The sequence below is a fragment of the Lampris incognitus genome, chromosome 15, assembly GCF_029633865.1.
Source record: "Lampris incognitus isolate fLamInc1 chromosome 15, fLamInc1.hap2, whole genome shotgun sequence".
In the NCBI taxonomy this organism is placed as follows: Eukaryota; Metazoa; Chordata; class Actinopteri; order Lampriformes; family Lampridae; genus Lampris; species Lampris incognitus.
This window is the reverse complement of record NC_079225.1, coordinates 37,542,913-37,560,474: the sequence shown is the minus strand read 5'-3', so window position 1 is coordinate 37,560,474 and position 17,562 is coordinate 37,542,913. Positions and strand designations below refer to the sequence as shown.

The 17,562-nt window shown below is 44.6% G+C and overlaps 1 protein-coding gene across 1 annotated transcript in view; it reads right to left on the bottom strand.

The window, feature by feature from the left end:
• Window positions 1-8,959: 8,959 nt before the first annotated feature.
• Window positions 8,960-17,562, bottom strand: part of cnih3 (cornichon family AMPA receptor auxiliary protein 3) — a 111,246-nt gene continuing 102,643 nt past the window's right edge. Inside the window, exons 4-6 of the mRNA XM_056295018.1 lie at window positions 15,623-15,735; window positions 10,780-10,923; window positions 8,960-8,987 (exon numbers count right to left, since the gene is read on the bottom strand). Of these exons, the coding sequence (XP_056150993.1) occupies window positions 8,960-8,987; window positions 10,780-10,923; window positions 15,623-15,735 (285 nt within the window). The remainder of the gene's footprint in view (window positions 8,988-10,779; window positions 10,924-15,622; window positions 15,736-17,562) is intronic.

Below are 17,562 nucleotides of genomic sequence, written 5' to 3'. Positions count from 1 at the left end.
CGACCTTAAGACTGAAGTCAAATTTTTCTTTTTTTTGGTCCGCCTTTCTCTGTACAAGACCAACTTGCATGAGGTAGTGCTTGCACTTACATAAGCACAAGCTAATGTATACCCTTGACATATAGTGATCCTACTGTATGCAAACATGTTCCTCCCTCAGGCTTCCTGTTTGCTTGTCAGTGAGCATTTTTTTTTCATGCATCTGCAAGCACTTTCACCTTGGAGGGGATATAGCCTGGCCATAAGTAAGGACACTATAGGCATTAGTGGCTGGTTTGTTCTTGCCATATGACATTGCACAATGACAATTTTGGGTCACTTATCCATCCATCCATCCATCCATCCATTATCTGAACGGCTTATCCTGCTCTCAGGGTCGTGGGGATGCTGGAGCCTATCCCAGCAGTCATTGGGCGGCAGGCGGGGAGACACCCTGGACAGGCCACCAGGCCATCTAGGGCCCACACACACACACACACACACACACATTCATACCTAGGGACAATTTAGTACGACCAATTCACCGGATTTACATGTCTTTGGACTGTGGGAGGAAACTGGAGCCCCTGGATGAAACCCACACAGACACGGGGAGGTTCGGAAAAAAAATGCTCCTAGGTACAGCAGGAAAAGTCCTGGTTACTAGGACATTCAGTGTAGCAATCATGCTGGACCCATCAGTGGCAATCATACTGGATTCTCCCCCAGAGCCTAAAATGCTAATTACTTGTCATTAAAATGAAGGGGATGCTGAAACACACCATAGCTGTGAAAATAGACAAACAACCAAACAGCACAAAACACGTCAGAAAATTGACTCTCTGCCGGTTTGATGAGGTTAAAATTTCAATTCAGCCTGTCATGCAGAAATCAGCAGTACGTGCCAAGTGGAAATATGAGCGTCATCAATCTGAGTGGTGCCTCAGTAACGCACAGTTTTGCTATAGATGGGAGTCATGTCATAATTTGTGTTAACAAGGGAGAGGCCATAACCTTTCAACCTGAAAATTGTCCCTTGCCTCTCATAAACATTTCATCGCTCACTCTCTCTCCCCCCTATTGTGACAGATGTCGCTCGTTTCCTGTTCCATTAGTTTTAAAAAGTGTGTTTGGCTAATGAGCCGAGGCTAACTTGGCTATATAATTGTGAGGGTGAGGCCGGGGCGCTCAGGCTTTGATTTCCCATTAACTGGAGAGATAGAGGTTTAAATCTATCAACGTAGCTAAAAACCCATCAGAATATGATGCGTGTGTGTGTGTGTGTGTGTGTGTGTGTGTTTGTGTGTGTAGAAGAATGTGAGGACATGGGAAAGATCATTTTTTTCATGCCAGGGAAGAACATAGCGAGAAAGGGGGTAGTGATGCACGGGTCGACCCACAACCCACGGAGCCTGCGGGTCGACTCGTGGGCCGTGCAGGTTCAGGTAAGCTTACTAGGAAATACCACGGGTTCAGGTGGGCGGGTCAAAATGGGACAAAGCGGCGCTCCGAGTAATTTATAAATAACTTACAGAAACACTGCGTTCAGTAGGCTAGGCTGTGCATTACTAGTCCTCTCTCTCTCTCTCTCTCTCTCTCTCTCTCTCTCTCTCTCTCTCTCTCTCTCTCTCTCTCTCTCTCTCTCTCTCTCTCTCTCTCTCTCTCTCTCTCTCTCTCTCTCTCTCTCTCTCTCTCTCTCTCTCTCTCTCTCTCTCTCTCTCTCTCTCTCTCTCTCTCTCTCTCTCTCTCTCTCTCTCACACACACACACACACACCCAAACAGCTTTGTCATCAATTTGTGATTTTGGTCAGTCCATGTGTTTTAGTGTTGAGGCTTCACTTATAGTTTTGTTCCCTAAGTGGTACCTGTAGCTGTTGTTTACGCTGCCAAAATGTTCTTTTTTGGTCAGAAATAAGAGGCTTGTATGTGTGTGTGTGTCTGTAAATATATATACATACATACATACATACATACATACACACACACACACATATAGTACATGTGTGTGTATGTACATTTGTATATATATATAGATATATACATGTATGTATATGTGCGTGTATGTATGTGTTATATATGTATGTGAGTATGTACATGTGTGTATATATACAGTATATGTGTGTATATGTATATATGGTATGTGTGTGTATGTTTATGTGTGTTTGTGTGTATGTATGTATATATGTACACACACACACACACACACACACACACACACACACACACACACACACACACACACACACACACACACATATATGTATATATATTAAGACAGATGTAGGAAAAAAAATTTTAAGAATACACAGCAGCATCTGTGTGTGTGTGTGTGTGTGTGTGTGTGTGTGTGTGTGTGTGTGTGTGTATGTATGTGTATGTATATATGTCCATCCATTCACTATCCAAACCGCTTATCCTGCTCTCAGGGTCGCGGGGATGCTGAAGCCTATCCCAGCAGTCATTGGGCAGCAGGCGGGGAGACACCCTGGACAGGCCGCCAGGCCGTGTGTGTGCATATATACATGTGTGTGTATGTATATATGTGTATGTGTGTGTGTGTGTGTGTGTGTGAGTGAGTGAGAGAGAGAGAGAGAGAGAAAGAGAGAGACAGGTCATGTCTTTAATGAAGGGGTACTTGTTTTGCTGCTATTCAACAATGAAGACGACGGTTTGGAACAGTCGCTGTGTTTCTGTAACAGTCTGGACTTGGACTCTAGCAGTCTGGACTCGGACTCTGTCAGGCTGAGATACAACAGGCCATGCCTGACTATCGCTGTATTATACTGGGCAAACAGCCAAAAACCAAACACTGCTCACACTGCTGTAGCCCAGGCTAAATTGGAGGTTTGCAGGTCAGGCCGGGTTCGGGCGGTTAATTAACTCATATTTTAGCGGGTCGGGCAGGGCGGATTGGCTCTCATAGTGGGTCAGATGGGGGCGGGTATTAAAAAACCCTGACCCGCGCATCACTAAAAGGGAGGAAGAAGAAATGAAGAAAAGAAATGGTTAGATCCTCAAAGGTAAAGCCACAAAGCACATCCATCACCGGCAGCAAACCACATCACCTCCCGGAGCAGTGCGAGTGGACCACACCGGCACAACCCGGCACAACCCGGCACTGGAGTTTAACTTGAAATCTGTGTTCGTTCCACAAAACTAAAACGCAAAAAGACGGTTCTCATTGCATATTATAATATCTAACAGCAAACCACTCGTGTGACACAAACAAGAGGTTAAGGAAAAAAGGAGGGAAAAAAAGGTGTGAGTTCGAAAGGACAAAGGTCATGTTCCAAGGAGGAGCAAAGGTGGGAAGTTGCAAGTCCGCTGGTCAGGCCGGGCATCATTATCGTCCTGTGTCAGGCCGAGGAAGGGGAGTAAACCTGAGCCGAGCATAAGTTGAAAATCATACCTGGATTTCTAAGACCTGGGCAAAATGTTGCTCAAATAACCCCTTAAATACACCGGCCCCTCCATCCCTGCCCCTCCATGCTATACTCATTCTGTCATCAGAGTTCAACTCAAGATGAAACGCCTATAATGGCCAAATTAAATACCCATACTAACATTCTCAATGCTATACGCAGTATTCTGTTCATGTTTCTCCACCCCCCCCTTTTCTCCCCCCAATTGTACTTGGCCAATCACCCCACACTTCTGAGCTGTCCCGGTCGCTGCTCCACCCCTCTGCCGATCCGGGGAGGGCTGCAGACTACCACATGCCTCCTCCCATACACGTGGAGTCGCCAGCCGCTTCTTTTCACCTGACAGTGAGGAGTTTTGCCAGGGGGACGTAGCGCATGGGAGGATCACGCTCTGCCCCCCAGTTCCCCCTCCCCCCTGAATAGGAGCCCCCACCGACCAGAGGAGGCGCTAGTGCAGCGACCAGGACACATATCCACATCCGGCTTCCCACCCGCAGACACGGCCAATTGTGTCCGTAGGGACGCCCGACCAAGCCGGAGGTAACACGGGGATTCGGACTGTCGATCCCTGTGTTGGTAGGCCAACGGAATAGACCGCTACACTACCCGGACACCCCCATTTTTCTGTTTTTGTCTGGAAAACCGAGCGACATAAAAACTAATTTACTTTTATCGCAAAATGGATATCTGACATGTTGCACAATAGAACTATATAGAAATAAAGTAGATGAAATAGAGGAATAACGGGCACTGGTTTGATTACCCCTTTTTTTGTTTCTTTTGATATGTAACATGTAACCAACAACAAGCTTACTGATAAATGTTGTGTTAAAACGAACGTATAGTAAACAGCAACAGGTGGCAGCAAGAAATCCACCTGAGTGAATCTTTCGAACACATTATTTGATCAGACTCTGCAATAAAGAGCTTCCTAAACAAATCTGTTTTTAAATACAAATGGATTTACAATGGGCTGGTTAAGCTGTCTCAATCTGAATCTTGTAAAAAAATAATGGTAGAAAACTGTAATTTAATGTGCTGCTACACCCATGCAATACACAAATTGTGCTGTGGAAATATTCATTAAAAAGATATGTAGAATTGCTTAAAATATCTTTCCGCAGTTTAACACACTGGTCAGTACACAGCACCAAGGCTGTCATAAAGTCTGACTTTTGTTCTTTCTGTGCAAAACAAAGTATTCCTCAACTAATTAAAACATTAGACACCATGTCTAGTATATATATATATATATATATATATATATACACTACCGTTCAAAAGTTTGGGATCACCCAAACAATTTCATGTTTTCCATGAAAAGTCACACTTATTCACCACCATATGTTGTGAAATGAATAGAAAATAGAGTCAAGACATTGACAAGGTTAGAAATAATGATTTGTATTTGAAATAAGATTTTTTTTACATCAAACTTTGCTTTCGTCAAAGAATCCTCCATTTGCAGCAATTACAGCATTGCAGACCTTTGGCATTCTAGCTGTTAATTTGTTGAGGTAATCTGGAGAAATTGCACCCCACGCTTCCAGAAGCAGCTCCCACAAGTTGGATTGGTTGGATGGGCACTTCTTTGAGCAGATTGAGTTTCTGGAGCATCACATTTGTGGGGTCAATTAAACGCTCAAAATGGCCAGAAAAAGAGAACTTTCATCTGAAACTCGACAGTCTATTCTTGTTCTTAGAAATGAAGGCTATTCCATGCGAGAAATTGCTAAGAAATTGAAGATTTCCTACACCGGTGTGTACTACTCCCTTCAGAGGACAGCACAAACAGGCTCTAACAGGTACTATTTAATGAAGATGCCAGTTGGGGACCTGTGAGGCGTCTGTTTCTCAAACTAGAGACTCTAATGTACTTATCTTCTTGCTCAGTTGTGCAACGCGGCCTCCCACTTCTTTTTCTACTCTGGTTAGAGCCTGTTTGTGCTGTCCTCTGAAGGGAGTAGTACACACCGGTGTAGGAAATCTTCAATTTCTTAGCAATTTCTCGCATGGAATAGCCTTCATTTCTAAGAACAAGAATAGACTGTCGAGTTTCAGATGAAAGTTCTCTTTTTCTGGCCATTTTGAGCGTTTAATTGACCCCACAAATGTGATGCTCCAGAAACTCAATCTGCTCAAAGAAGTGCCCATCCAACCAATCCAACTTGTGGGAGCTGCTTCTGGAAGCGTGGGGTGCAATTTCTCCAGATTACCTCAACAAATTAACAGCTAGAATGCCAAAGGTCTGCAATGCTGTAATTGCTGCAAATGGAGGATTCTTTGACGAAAGCAAAGTTTGATGTAAAAAAATCTTATTTCAAATACAAATCATTATTTCTAACCTTGTCAATGTCTTGACTCTATTTTCTATTCATTTCACAACATATGGTGGTGAATAAGTGTGACTTTTCATGGAAAACACAAAATTGTTTGGGTGATCCCAAACTTTTGAACGGTAGTGTATATGCTCGGGTCTGTGTATGGCCAGATGGATGGCATTAAGTCTTACAGAGCGGGTTCAGTCGATCATCTGTGCTAGCTAAGCTTGGCTGAGCATCCAGAGGGGATTCTCAATCATCTGTCAACAGGTGTGGAGGTGAGCCAGCTAGGTGCGTGTTCAAGTAGGTGTGCATCTTTAATGGCGTGCACAAAAGAAACGTGCATGTGCAGAAATATGCACAAAAGAAATGTGGGCGTGCATGTGCAGAAATATGTGTGTGTGTGTGTGTGTGTGTATATATATAAGTGCACACATCAATTTGAAGGTCAAGGGGTTGAGGTGATTTGGTGCACCGGGGATGCTTGGTTTTGGAGAGCAGTGGGAAAGGAGGGCAACTAGCACAATTTAAGAACACCTTGTGGAGCGAGCAGGTTTCAAGCCAGTTCACTTTCAATACCACAGAAACAGCTTATTGTACGGCAATGTTGACAAGCATGACAGCTAGATGCCTAAAATTTGAAATGCACCACAATTTATAATGCACAAAAATCCATATTACTGATGTATTCATTGTCTTGGTTGATCAAAATAATTGCATAGGTATGTTTTAGGGAAATTGTTTTGAACTGCAATGGTAATCCAGGTCTTAGTCCTGATGGAAGTGAAAGTGAGTGGACTATCACCCTGTGGCGCTCAGTAACTCACTGCTGCTGCTGCTGCCGCTGCTGCCAGTGGCGTCTGAAACAGCAGATCCGGTCCAACATAAGCTAGAGCGGGACAGGATGGAGAAGGATGGAGAAGCAAGGTGATCGCAGAAGTGAGATAAAGGTTAAGATGACCATTTGGTTTACACCTGGACCAGAACCGGTTTCCACAACAGGTCCAACCAAGGTTAGTTTTGCTAGGGTTTTACTTGTTCCTTGTGTCACTCAAAAAATGTTATAATAAAAACAATAATAATAACAATTTACAAATGATAATTTGTTATTAACTACTTCGTATAGGATTCTTTAGGATAGAAGTACAGCTTGACATTAAAACAGCATGAAAATAATTCGAAATTCAGCTTTGTTAATCAACAGCATAATCAAACTGGGCTTTTGAGCTTATTTAATGGATATATGAGTTAAACTCATGAAAGCCCTTTTCCATCTGAAATGGACAGTTACCCTCCTAGTTATTCAGCATGACTGGCGACGACAAGGACGCCTTATGTCTCTGTGTGCTCTGAAGTGACATGTCATCTGCATAGAAGTTGACATGGTCAAAGTCTGGATGCAGTCACCAATGAAGTGGAACACGTCATCTCTCCCATCGCCAAATGCAGCTGAGCATTTTAATCTCTTACGTCAAGCCTATTCCTCTTTGGAACAAGAAGAAGGTTAGGTCCTCTATCTACATGACTGCTACCGTTACTTCACCCGCTGATTCATGCACGCATGAGTGAAAATGAATGAATGACGTGCATAAATCCATTGTGGTTAATTAATACATTTCATCTTCTATGATTTCACAACATACCATGCCAGGAGGGAGCACCATATTGTAGTATTAGTGCATTGTATTAGTGATAGCACATACTTAGAAATAATAGTATGGCATATTTTAGTTCATATGACGAATATCTATAATAAAGGCTGCATTTGCAACACATACCTTATGAACAAGGTTGCTAATTACCAGTGTGGCAAAACTGCTGACGGAGAGACCCGGTGCATTTGGAGGCATGTTCTCTGGCTCGACACTAAAGACACTATAGCTGCAGTCAGTTGCCGACCTAGTTTCAAGTTAGTCAGGAGTATTTTCTGATTAATATGTGAGCGTTTTTAGAGTCATATGGTCAATTTGGACTGTTGCATGAGCTTGAGGTCGTAAATGTTTTGGAGAAAAACAAAAACAAATTGGCACTAAAAATGCTGTAAATGACAGTAAGACATAAATGTTGGAAATAAAAGGGCACCTCTCCATTTGTCAACAGTGTCTTCAGCTGTAAAAAACGTCTTAAGCTCTTGGGCACAGTGCCCTTGTGAATAATAAGAAATACTGTCTGTATTTACAATGAATTTGGAAGAGTGTAAACAAATGCTGTTGTCCCAAAATGCAGGAAATATCTGTCTTAACAAGTCAGTCGGTCCAATTGTTGAATATTAAAATCTTATTTTTCTGCAAACTATTCGAAAATGACGATGGGGTGAGGTATCTTCATGTTTTCCACGCAAATAAGGATGTTTTGAAGGGTTTTGAAAGTGCCGTGCATCTCCACCAATTAAACACATGGTTGGCCATTTCAAAAGTACCACAAAGAAATGAAACTATAAAGGAAACAAGAAGAAAAACTAACACACCCCGACATGCAGATAGTCATCACTTGTTTGAAAGAGAAATAAGATTTTAAGATACGGTTCTGGATTAGATGCAATTTGTAAAGATGGATATTTTTGGCGGGCAAACACACAAAACAAAACAGGATGTTTTTCTCTAGCAGAAAAAAAAACAAAACAACAGTCAGTAATACTGCTCATGATGTTGCTTTTCTACCTGTGTGGTATTGCTGTGATAAAGATACCAGCGACATATGAGAGCGAGCGGGTGAGCGCCTAAAATGCAAAGCATAAACCTTCACAGCTAATGTTCCTGCAACAGTGGGTCATTATGTGTTGATATTTTTACTCACAGCATTATCACACACATACAAGAACAACTCCATGTTAAAGTTGCAATCCTTTTGTTCTTCCTTCATTGTTCAAAAACCCCCTAATGGGTCACTAGCGCTTGGCTGCAGAACGATGCTTTACCTTCACGATTGGAGCCAGGTGAGATTTTCTCTGTCTGAGAGGGCAACAATGCATTGCCAAAAATATAATTTCAACTCAATTTATAGCCAGCGTCCATATAGCCACAACAAGCCCTCATGGTACACCACCATGACATAGCAAAACTTACTTATTGTCTCATAATGGGCCAAAGAATGTGGGGCTATATGGGAGACCACCGCACTGGGTCAAGGCCTTTTTTTTTCAAGGCTATTTATTCTGTCTCTTCTACTATCAAAACAGCAAAAGGGTAAAAAAATGTAAGGATTGTACCTTTAAGTGCTTCCAATGATAAGACCTATTAGAGGGATATTTCCAGGTTCCACACACTGCAACAACCACACAACACATGGAACAAGAACCCGTAGGGATTAATCACATGGTTATCAGACATGAACAACAACATTGTGAGCACGACTTGTCATGTTGATACTAGAAAACCCAGCTAGCAACTCGTCGCAAGAACTCGTGAAAACGTACAGGAAGTCCCCGGGTTACGAACGTCCGGACTTACAAACCGACCTCTGTATCGAGTTACACACAATGGTTCGTACTAAGTCGGGCCGCGTAAACATTGCTGTGTGTATTGCGTTCTGACTTGAATTTTTCGTGCGTTTACCGTATTAATGCCGGCTTCAACGCGTAGATCTGATGCAAGTGATGGCGACGCACCGAAGAAAAGGAAAACGCTCGCGACTGAAACGAAAGTGGAACTAATAAAGCGTTCAGAGAGAGGCGAAACGCTCTTATTGCTCTTTCACTTACCCGGTGAGGCTCTCGTTCCCGGCATCAAACGGCCGGCTTCCGCTGGTCGCGACCCGCCCCGGGACGGGGCGGGTCGCACACATTCTCGCTCTCAATTATAAATAGTGTACTGTAGTTAGATTTATTATTATTACTACATTATCATATCTATGATGTTTTCGGTAAATATGTATTTAAATTAAAAATAAAATATAAATAAACAATGAGTGAATAATAAAGAAATACTAAAAATAAACAAAAAATAAAATATAAGTGTAACCGGTTATTTTCTTGCCCGCTGCGGGATTCAATACGGGATGTACTGCACCACAAGGCGACATCACTAACCGCTCGGCTAAAGGGTCAGACCCGTTAGCTAGGGGCTAACGGGTCTTATTAGTAGTTTACATAAATAAAAGTAAAATATAGTTATGTAAAATATAGACAAATATTTGACTCATTGATGCTAGATGTGAACTCTATGTAACTGTTCCGACTTACATACAAATTCGACTTAAGAACGGACTCAAAAACGGGACTCGTTCGTAATCCGGGAACTTCCTGTACAGAGTTTAAATTGAATGCAGTCGAATTGGAGCGACTTGATCGGTATCATCGGTGGCTAGCTTGAGCGCCATCAAATGTGTGAAGAAGCTACTGTGTGATGAGTGAAGAGATAGCACGGAGACATCAATGTGCGAAAACAGTTTTAAGCAATTTTCCGCACTTTCACTACGTTTTGGCACTCATAACAGCTGTTTTTAAATGATACTTTTTGATCTTCATCTCACATCCATTTATCCATCCATCCATTCTCTTAACCGCTTATTCTGCTCTCAGGGTCGTGGGGATGCTGGAGCCTATCATTCAGCAATTATCACAAATTAAATTATGTTAATTTTTTCCCCGCTGAAAATACAGATGTGAGAACTCTGAATTCCTAGCTTTTGGACATTTATACGCTTAATTTGTCTGATCACAAATCAATTGAGCATTTTTACACATCATCATTTACTCATTGGGAACGGTGAAATTTCAGTGGAGCGTTCGGTAATGTAATCTAATTACTTTAACGTAAGTTTACGAAGAAGTAAGTTTATTCCACACTTGTAAAACTGGAATTTATACGGTGCTGTGGTTGGAATCGAGAAAAATCAAGGGAACATTTATGTCCATAATTCTACACGCAATTTTCTCTCACAACATACAATCCTAACCATTCAGCAAGATTTATCATTTGGAGTAGCTGCAACGTGATTACGTTGATACATTTTTCCCCCCACAACTTTTTATTTACCCATTAACTGTAATCAGATTCATGTAATCTCATTACTTGTAATCCGATAATTCCCCCCTCCCAGCCCCCCACCAGCTCACCAGTAGAGATAGTAGAAGAAGGAGAGGACGAAGAAGGACAGCTTGCACCACGCCTCCTTCAGACAGAACTTGAGCGTATCGCCGTTCATCACCGAGGCTGGGTCGTACAGCTGCTCCTTGGTGTCCGTTGGGCTATGGAAGTACCTACCACAGAGGGCAAAGACCACATCGCGGGTAGTTGACCCGTTCCATACCCAGGGTTTGGGGGGGGGGGATAGAGAGGAGTCATGGGGTTCGGAGGCAGATGACGGGAGGAAATGGGGGAGGGAGATAAGATGGGAAAAGATGGCACGATGAGTTATATGGAAAACAATCATGCGACAGACTTGAGCGAAACCGTAGCGGACTGTGTTTTGGGGAGCGCTGGGGAAATACCCTCTGTCAGGGAGCGCTCAGACTGTCTTATCTTGCTGCGCAAGATAGAGGATGGGCACCGATGACAAGATCAAATATTTGAATGTTTATTCAAATATATAATGGATTTAAGCCAGGTCTTTTGATGCGGCCTTGCAAATATCAGGGATGGGATCGGAGTTTACTCCTGCTTTCTAAATCCAGCCACTTCAGGAAACAAGTTCCCGTGTCACGTTTCTGTTATTTCATCTTATCTTGTATAAACTGTAATTAGGGTGGGGTAACCACCATGGACTGTGAGTCATACAAGTATGGGAAGCCTTTCTCTCTCTTTTTTTTGGGATCCCCCCCCTTTCTCTCCCCCAATTGTACTTGGTCAATTACCCCACTCTTCCCGGCCACCCCGGTCTCTGCTCCACCCCCTCTGCCGATCTGGGGAGGGCTGCAGACCACCTCACGCCTCCTCCGATACATGTGGAGTCGCCAGCCACTTCTTTTCACCTGACAGTGAGGAGTTTCGCCAGGGGGACGCAGTGCGTGGGAGGATCACGCTGTTCCCACCCAGTTCCCCCTCCCCACCGAACAGGCGCCCCCACCGACCAGAGGAGGCGCAAGTGCAGCGACCAGGAAACACACCCACATCCAGCCTCCCACCCACAGACACGGCCAATTGCGTCTGTAGGGACGCCTGACCAAGCCGGGAGGTAACACGGGGATTCGAACCGGCGATCCCCGTGTTGGTAGGCAACGGAATAGACCGCTATGCTACCCGGACTCCTTTTTCCTTTAGTTTGATCCCAACGCTGATACAAATGATTGTCTTGCAACAGACACCTCATATGCATGTAATGTACACAATAAACCAGGTGCGCGAAGACGGCAGACTCCCCCTAAGGGCAAGCAGAAGAACTGCAGCGCCTATCGCTCATTTGGAAACCGTCTAAACCGGCACAGACGGCTGTCTGGACACACTTTGTACTTCGTGAAAGGAGACAACCGTCCAACCTGGAAGCTGCCGTCTTTGTGCATCGTGTCTATTTCATTTTTTCTCATGACGGTTAAATGGGTTATGCATGTACATGTATTCAATTGTGTAGATGTGGTTGGTGGTACATGTGGTAAGATAACGGTGATGTACATCCAGTTGTCCATAAACTGAACACGTGATAAGCAGATGACCCGTGCGTGTCCGAGGCTTCCTGTCCGGTGTTCGACAAGGCACCGTCATGTATGGGAGTGTGATGACCGGGGTTCTGTGAGGAGCCGCTGTATGATTCCCATGTATGCTCACTAAGATAGATACATGCTCACAGGACTGACACGGGCTGAACACTTAGTTTGCTGACAGTTGACAAACTAACAGGAAATGAGTATTTACGACGTGACGTTGTAATAATGGTGATAAAAACATCGTGACTGCTGTGGTAAAATGTGTCACCGACGCTCCCCCGAAGTAGGCTGAGAGACAACGAGAGAGGCACAACAACCGCAACTCATCTTTATTTAACACACGCACACACACGCACACACACAAGAACATAGGTACACTCGCTTTCAAGCACGTGCGCACACTGACAGATATGCAGCCATGGTCTCATCCCACCGAGGTGCAGACAGACACACACATCAAAGAGGACGACGTCGGAAGCTGCTGGGAAGGATCGTTCAGCGTGCAGAGAGACGCTCTTGACACACACACGCACGCACACACACACACACACACACAAGCACGTATGCATATGCGCATGCACACACACACGCACACACGATCTAGCACACACACACACACACACACACACACGCACATGCACACACGCACGCACGCACACACACACAAGCACATATGCATACGCACATGCACACACACACACACACACACACACACACATGCACACACGAACTAGCACACACACACACACACCCGCATGCACACACGCACCTGCACACACTTGCGCACACACACAAACATGCATGCATACACACTAGCACACACACACACACATGCAGACATGCATGCATACACACTAGCACACACACACACACACACACACACACACACACACAAACATACATGCATGCATACACACTAGCACACACACACACACAAACATACATGCATGCATACACACTAGCACACACACACACACACACACACATGCAGACATGCATGCACACACACTAGCACACACAAACACACACATGGGCACATGCATGCATACACATGCGTGCACACACACATGCACGCACGCACGCACACACACACACACATACACACACACACACACACACACTTTGAAAAGGATTCACCGAGCAACAAAACTGCAGAGACTGTATCTTGGAGCTCTCAGACACATACAGCCAGTCTAACCTGAAAGCTGACAAACACACTCAAACACACACACACACACACACGCACGTGCACAAACACGCACACACACACACCTGCATGTTGCTTTGTCAACCTCTTGCCTTTTTCCAGAGACATGTTATTGGCTTTCATTGGCACTTGTATTCAAATGACGCATGCAGCATGGCTGACCTATTTCAAATTCTCACTGTTAACATGAAAAAGATTGAGAAGAAATGATAATAATTTAAAAAAAAAACAAGTCTTTCTAGCGGGCTCTCTTTAAGAGATCATCCACTCGTGGGCCTACAAATCAGTTTTCAGCCCCAGTTTTGCAAGATCATAGTGGCTATGTTGATCACAACACGTCTGTGATGTGCTCGCGTATCTTGCCAGCTAAATGGATAAGCTGACTCCTTGAAACAGCCCAGAGGGGGTCTCTGTACACACTCACACACACACACACACACACACACACACACACACACACACACACACACACACACACACACACACACACACACGATGTAGCTACAACTGTGGACAGCCACTCGTGCCCACACAAGTGTGCACGGAGGGATGCACACCCTCCACCCTCTCTTCTCCACCTGTAAGTAAGCCCTGCACCCTTTCTCTGTTCACTCCGCTCCCCACCATCACCTCCCCCTGCCTCTCCTCTAAACAACCTTGTCAGTATGAGATCTCTCACTCTGCTCAGTCTCACTCTCCCCCCTCCTCCCTCTATCTCCTTACAGCAATCTATCTCCCACCTCACTCCTTCTAACTCCCTTTTCTTCATTTTCTCCATTCTCCCACAATGCCCCCCCCCCCCCCCCCCCGTCGCTCACTCTGTCTCTCACTCTCTTTTTCTCACTCTCTCCCTCTCTCTCTCTTCGCTGTGCAGGAGCAGTATGTGTAGCCGGTGGGCATTTGGTGCATTCTCCAACTAATGAGACAGCAAGATGTTTTTCCTCTTGTCTATTCTCTTCTTTCCTTCCTTCTCCCCTTTTTCCTCTTCTCCTCCCCTATCCTGTCCTCCCTTCTGATGTCTCTCTCTTCCCCCCCCCGTTTCTCCTTTCCTCGTTCTCTTCTCTTCTTTCCTTTCTCGTTCTCTTCTCCTTCACCCATTTCCCTCTGTGCTGCTCTGTCCTCCGCTCCTCTGCTCCTCTATCATCTCTACTGCTCTGTTGTCCTACCCTATATCCTCCAATCCTCCTCTTCTTCCCTCCTCCATTCTCTCCTGCTCTGCTCCCCCTCCCCTCACCTCGTGTTCTCTTTTCCTTCGATCCAGATCCTCTCCTCCTCCCTCTTGTTTTTTTCTGCTTTTCTCTCCTCGCTGCTCGACTTCAACCACATCAAACCATCACTAAAAGAAGCAACAGCAGCAAACACAAAGAAAGAGAGAGCAAGTATACGAGAGAGAGCGTATAAGAGAGAGGGAAAGAGAGAGAGTATAAGAGAAAGAGAGAGCATATGAGAGAGTATGAGAGAGTATAAGAGAAAGAGAGAGAGTATGAGAGAGAGTATAAGAGAAAGAGTGTATGAGAGAGAGAATATGAGCATATGAGACAGAGTAAAAGAGAAAGAGTAAGAGAGAGTATAAGAGAGAGAGTGAGCATGAGAGGGAGAGACAGAGAAAGAGAGAGTATAAGAGAGAGAGTGAGCATGAGAGAGAGAAAGAGAGACAGAGTATCAGAGAAAGCGTGAGAGAGCACGAGTATGAGAGAGAGAGAGAGAGAGAGAGAGAGAGAGAGAGAGAGAGAGAGAGAGAGAGAGAGAAAAAAACAAAAAAAAAACAACCCCCCGAGATCTCTGACAGGTGACCCATTTTTAGTGTGACGTGTTCTGGGGACACCAGACATGTTCCATTTATGTGTGGCTTTTAAATCAGCGTCTTGGTCTGAAGCTACCTTCTGAGATCCACTTCCGAGCATCACTCCTGCTTGTCAATTGCTCTGTTTCAGCATTTTGAAAAAGACGTTTGCGGAGGCCGGGTTAAAGTGAATGAATGGCTGATTGACCTCCTACCTCAGGCAAACACGTGTTACTCAGTCACTTAAATCCACACACACACGCACATACACACACACACACACACACACACACACACACACACACACCCCGAGTAGATTGGGTAGTTACCTCCATGTGTTGTAGAAGAGCAGAGGGATGTTGAGGCCCACAGTCAGCCACTCCTGGGCACACAGGAACATGATGCAGAAGAGGCCATGGATGGAGTACTCTGGTAACACCAGCTGGAGGAGGAGGGCAACGGAGAACGCAGTGAGAGAAGGAAGAAGAAACGGAGAGAGAGAGAGAGAGAGAGAGAGAGAGAGACCAAGGAAGAGGAAAAGAGGGTAATGCAGGGAGATGAGTGGGTGGAAGAGGAGGTCGATGAGTCAGAGAAGCGACGAGAGAGGAGTGGAGGGAGGCGAGACATTCAATATAAGATTGTTTGAATTGCAATCATCGAGAGTAAACTGGAGAAACTCATAAAACCAAGAAGCAGAGAGACCGGCACTTTTCCAATATCCACACACCCTCGGATGCCCCGTCTGGCTCTCTGTCCTCTCTCATCTTATTTAGTGTAACGTCGACTGCACATTAATCACATATATAATGTGACGGTCATTGAGTTAAGTGTGTTGCCTGTCACTGTCACTCTACAAGGTGCAGGAAAAACTGCAGGAAACCGAAATAAACAGAAACTACAGGTTTGCTGCAAACGCCATCACTCACACATCAACTTGGTTAAATCCAACTCGTGTAATTAGCTGTATGCAATGACCGCTTCAACAAACAATTACTAATCTGATGTATTTCAATAAGCCGAGGTTACGGCAGCAAGTTAACTAGAGCCTGCCTCATTCGCGGGAATGAGAAACATTAGAGCAACAGTTGGGTTTACATTTGAACGTGGAGCCCGAAAAAGACGAGATTCTAGACTGACTTGATGAAATACAACAAGAAAAATACGGTCGACTGCTGATCCTGGTGAAAAATGTCATGTGACCCTCAGTTCAGTTCAGTCAAGGCTCAGCCTTTTCGGTTTTTTTACCGATTTTCACCGAAACATACCCAGATTTGTAAACTGATTTTCACCCGGATTTTATGTTTCCACGGATCCAAAAGTTGTTCCTGTTCGTGTGAGGTTATGTAACAGTGTCCTCTTGTGGAGAAAGTCGGCATGCTGGATGGCTTTGAAAAATAAAAACTGAAAACGCTGAGCCTTGAGTTCGGTTCAGTCATTCATTTTCCTTGTGATTTCTGCGAGTTTAGATCAGTCAGTTATTTTTCTTTTCGATATACTTTATTGATCCCCGTGGGGAAATTCATGCTGTGCATTTAACCCATCCTAGCTGTGTAGCTAGGGGCAGTGGGCAGCCGCCGTGCAACACCCGGGGACCAACTCCACTTCTTCTCTCCATTGCCTCGGTCAGGGGCACAGACAGGAGTAGTAACCCTAACATGCATGTCTTTTTGATGGTGGGGGAAACCGGAGCACCCTGAGAAAACCCACCGCAGATACAGGGAGAACATGTAAACTCCACACAGACGATGACCTGGGATGACCCCCAAGGTTGGACAACTCCGGGGTTCGAATCCAGGACCTCCATGCTTTTAGGGGACAGCACTAACCACTGGGCCACCATACCACCCTTTGGCCGACATCGTCTCCTATAGCCTCGGCCATTTCTAGTATCTAGCTTCCAGTATTATTGTTCCTAGCTTTGTTTTTCCCTGACCTTGCCTTTGTCTTGCCGTCTTTTGTGCTCCTCGTCTGTTTGACCAGTGTCCTGTACCTTGTGGCAAGTATAAGGTTCTTTCTCATTCATTAAACTAAGTGTTACTGAATGTCCCTGACTGTGAGTCGTGCATTTGGGTTCTCACCTGTCACGTTTCCAGCCGGGAAACATAACAGAAAAATACAGTTTGAAGTTTTTCTGTTGTGCTAATTTTAGGTTACTCTAAATAAGGGTGTCTGCTTAAAACCTGCACATTAAATGTGAAAGACACCAAAGTTTGGCAAAGGTACAAGAGCAATAAATAGTACGCTGTTCTATGCATACTATTTAACGTAT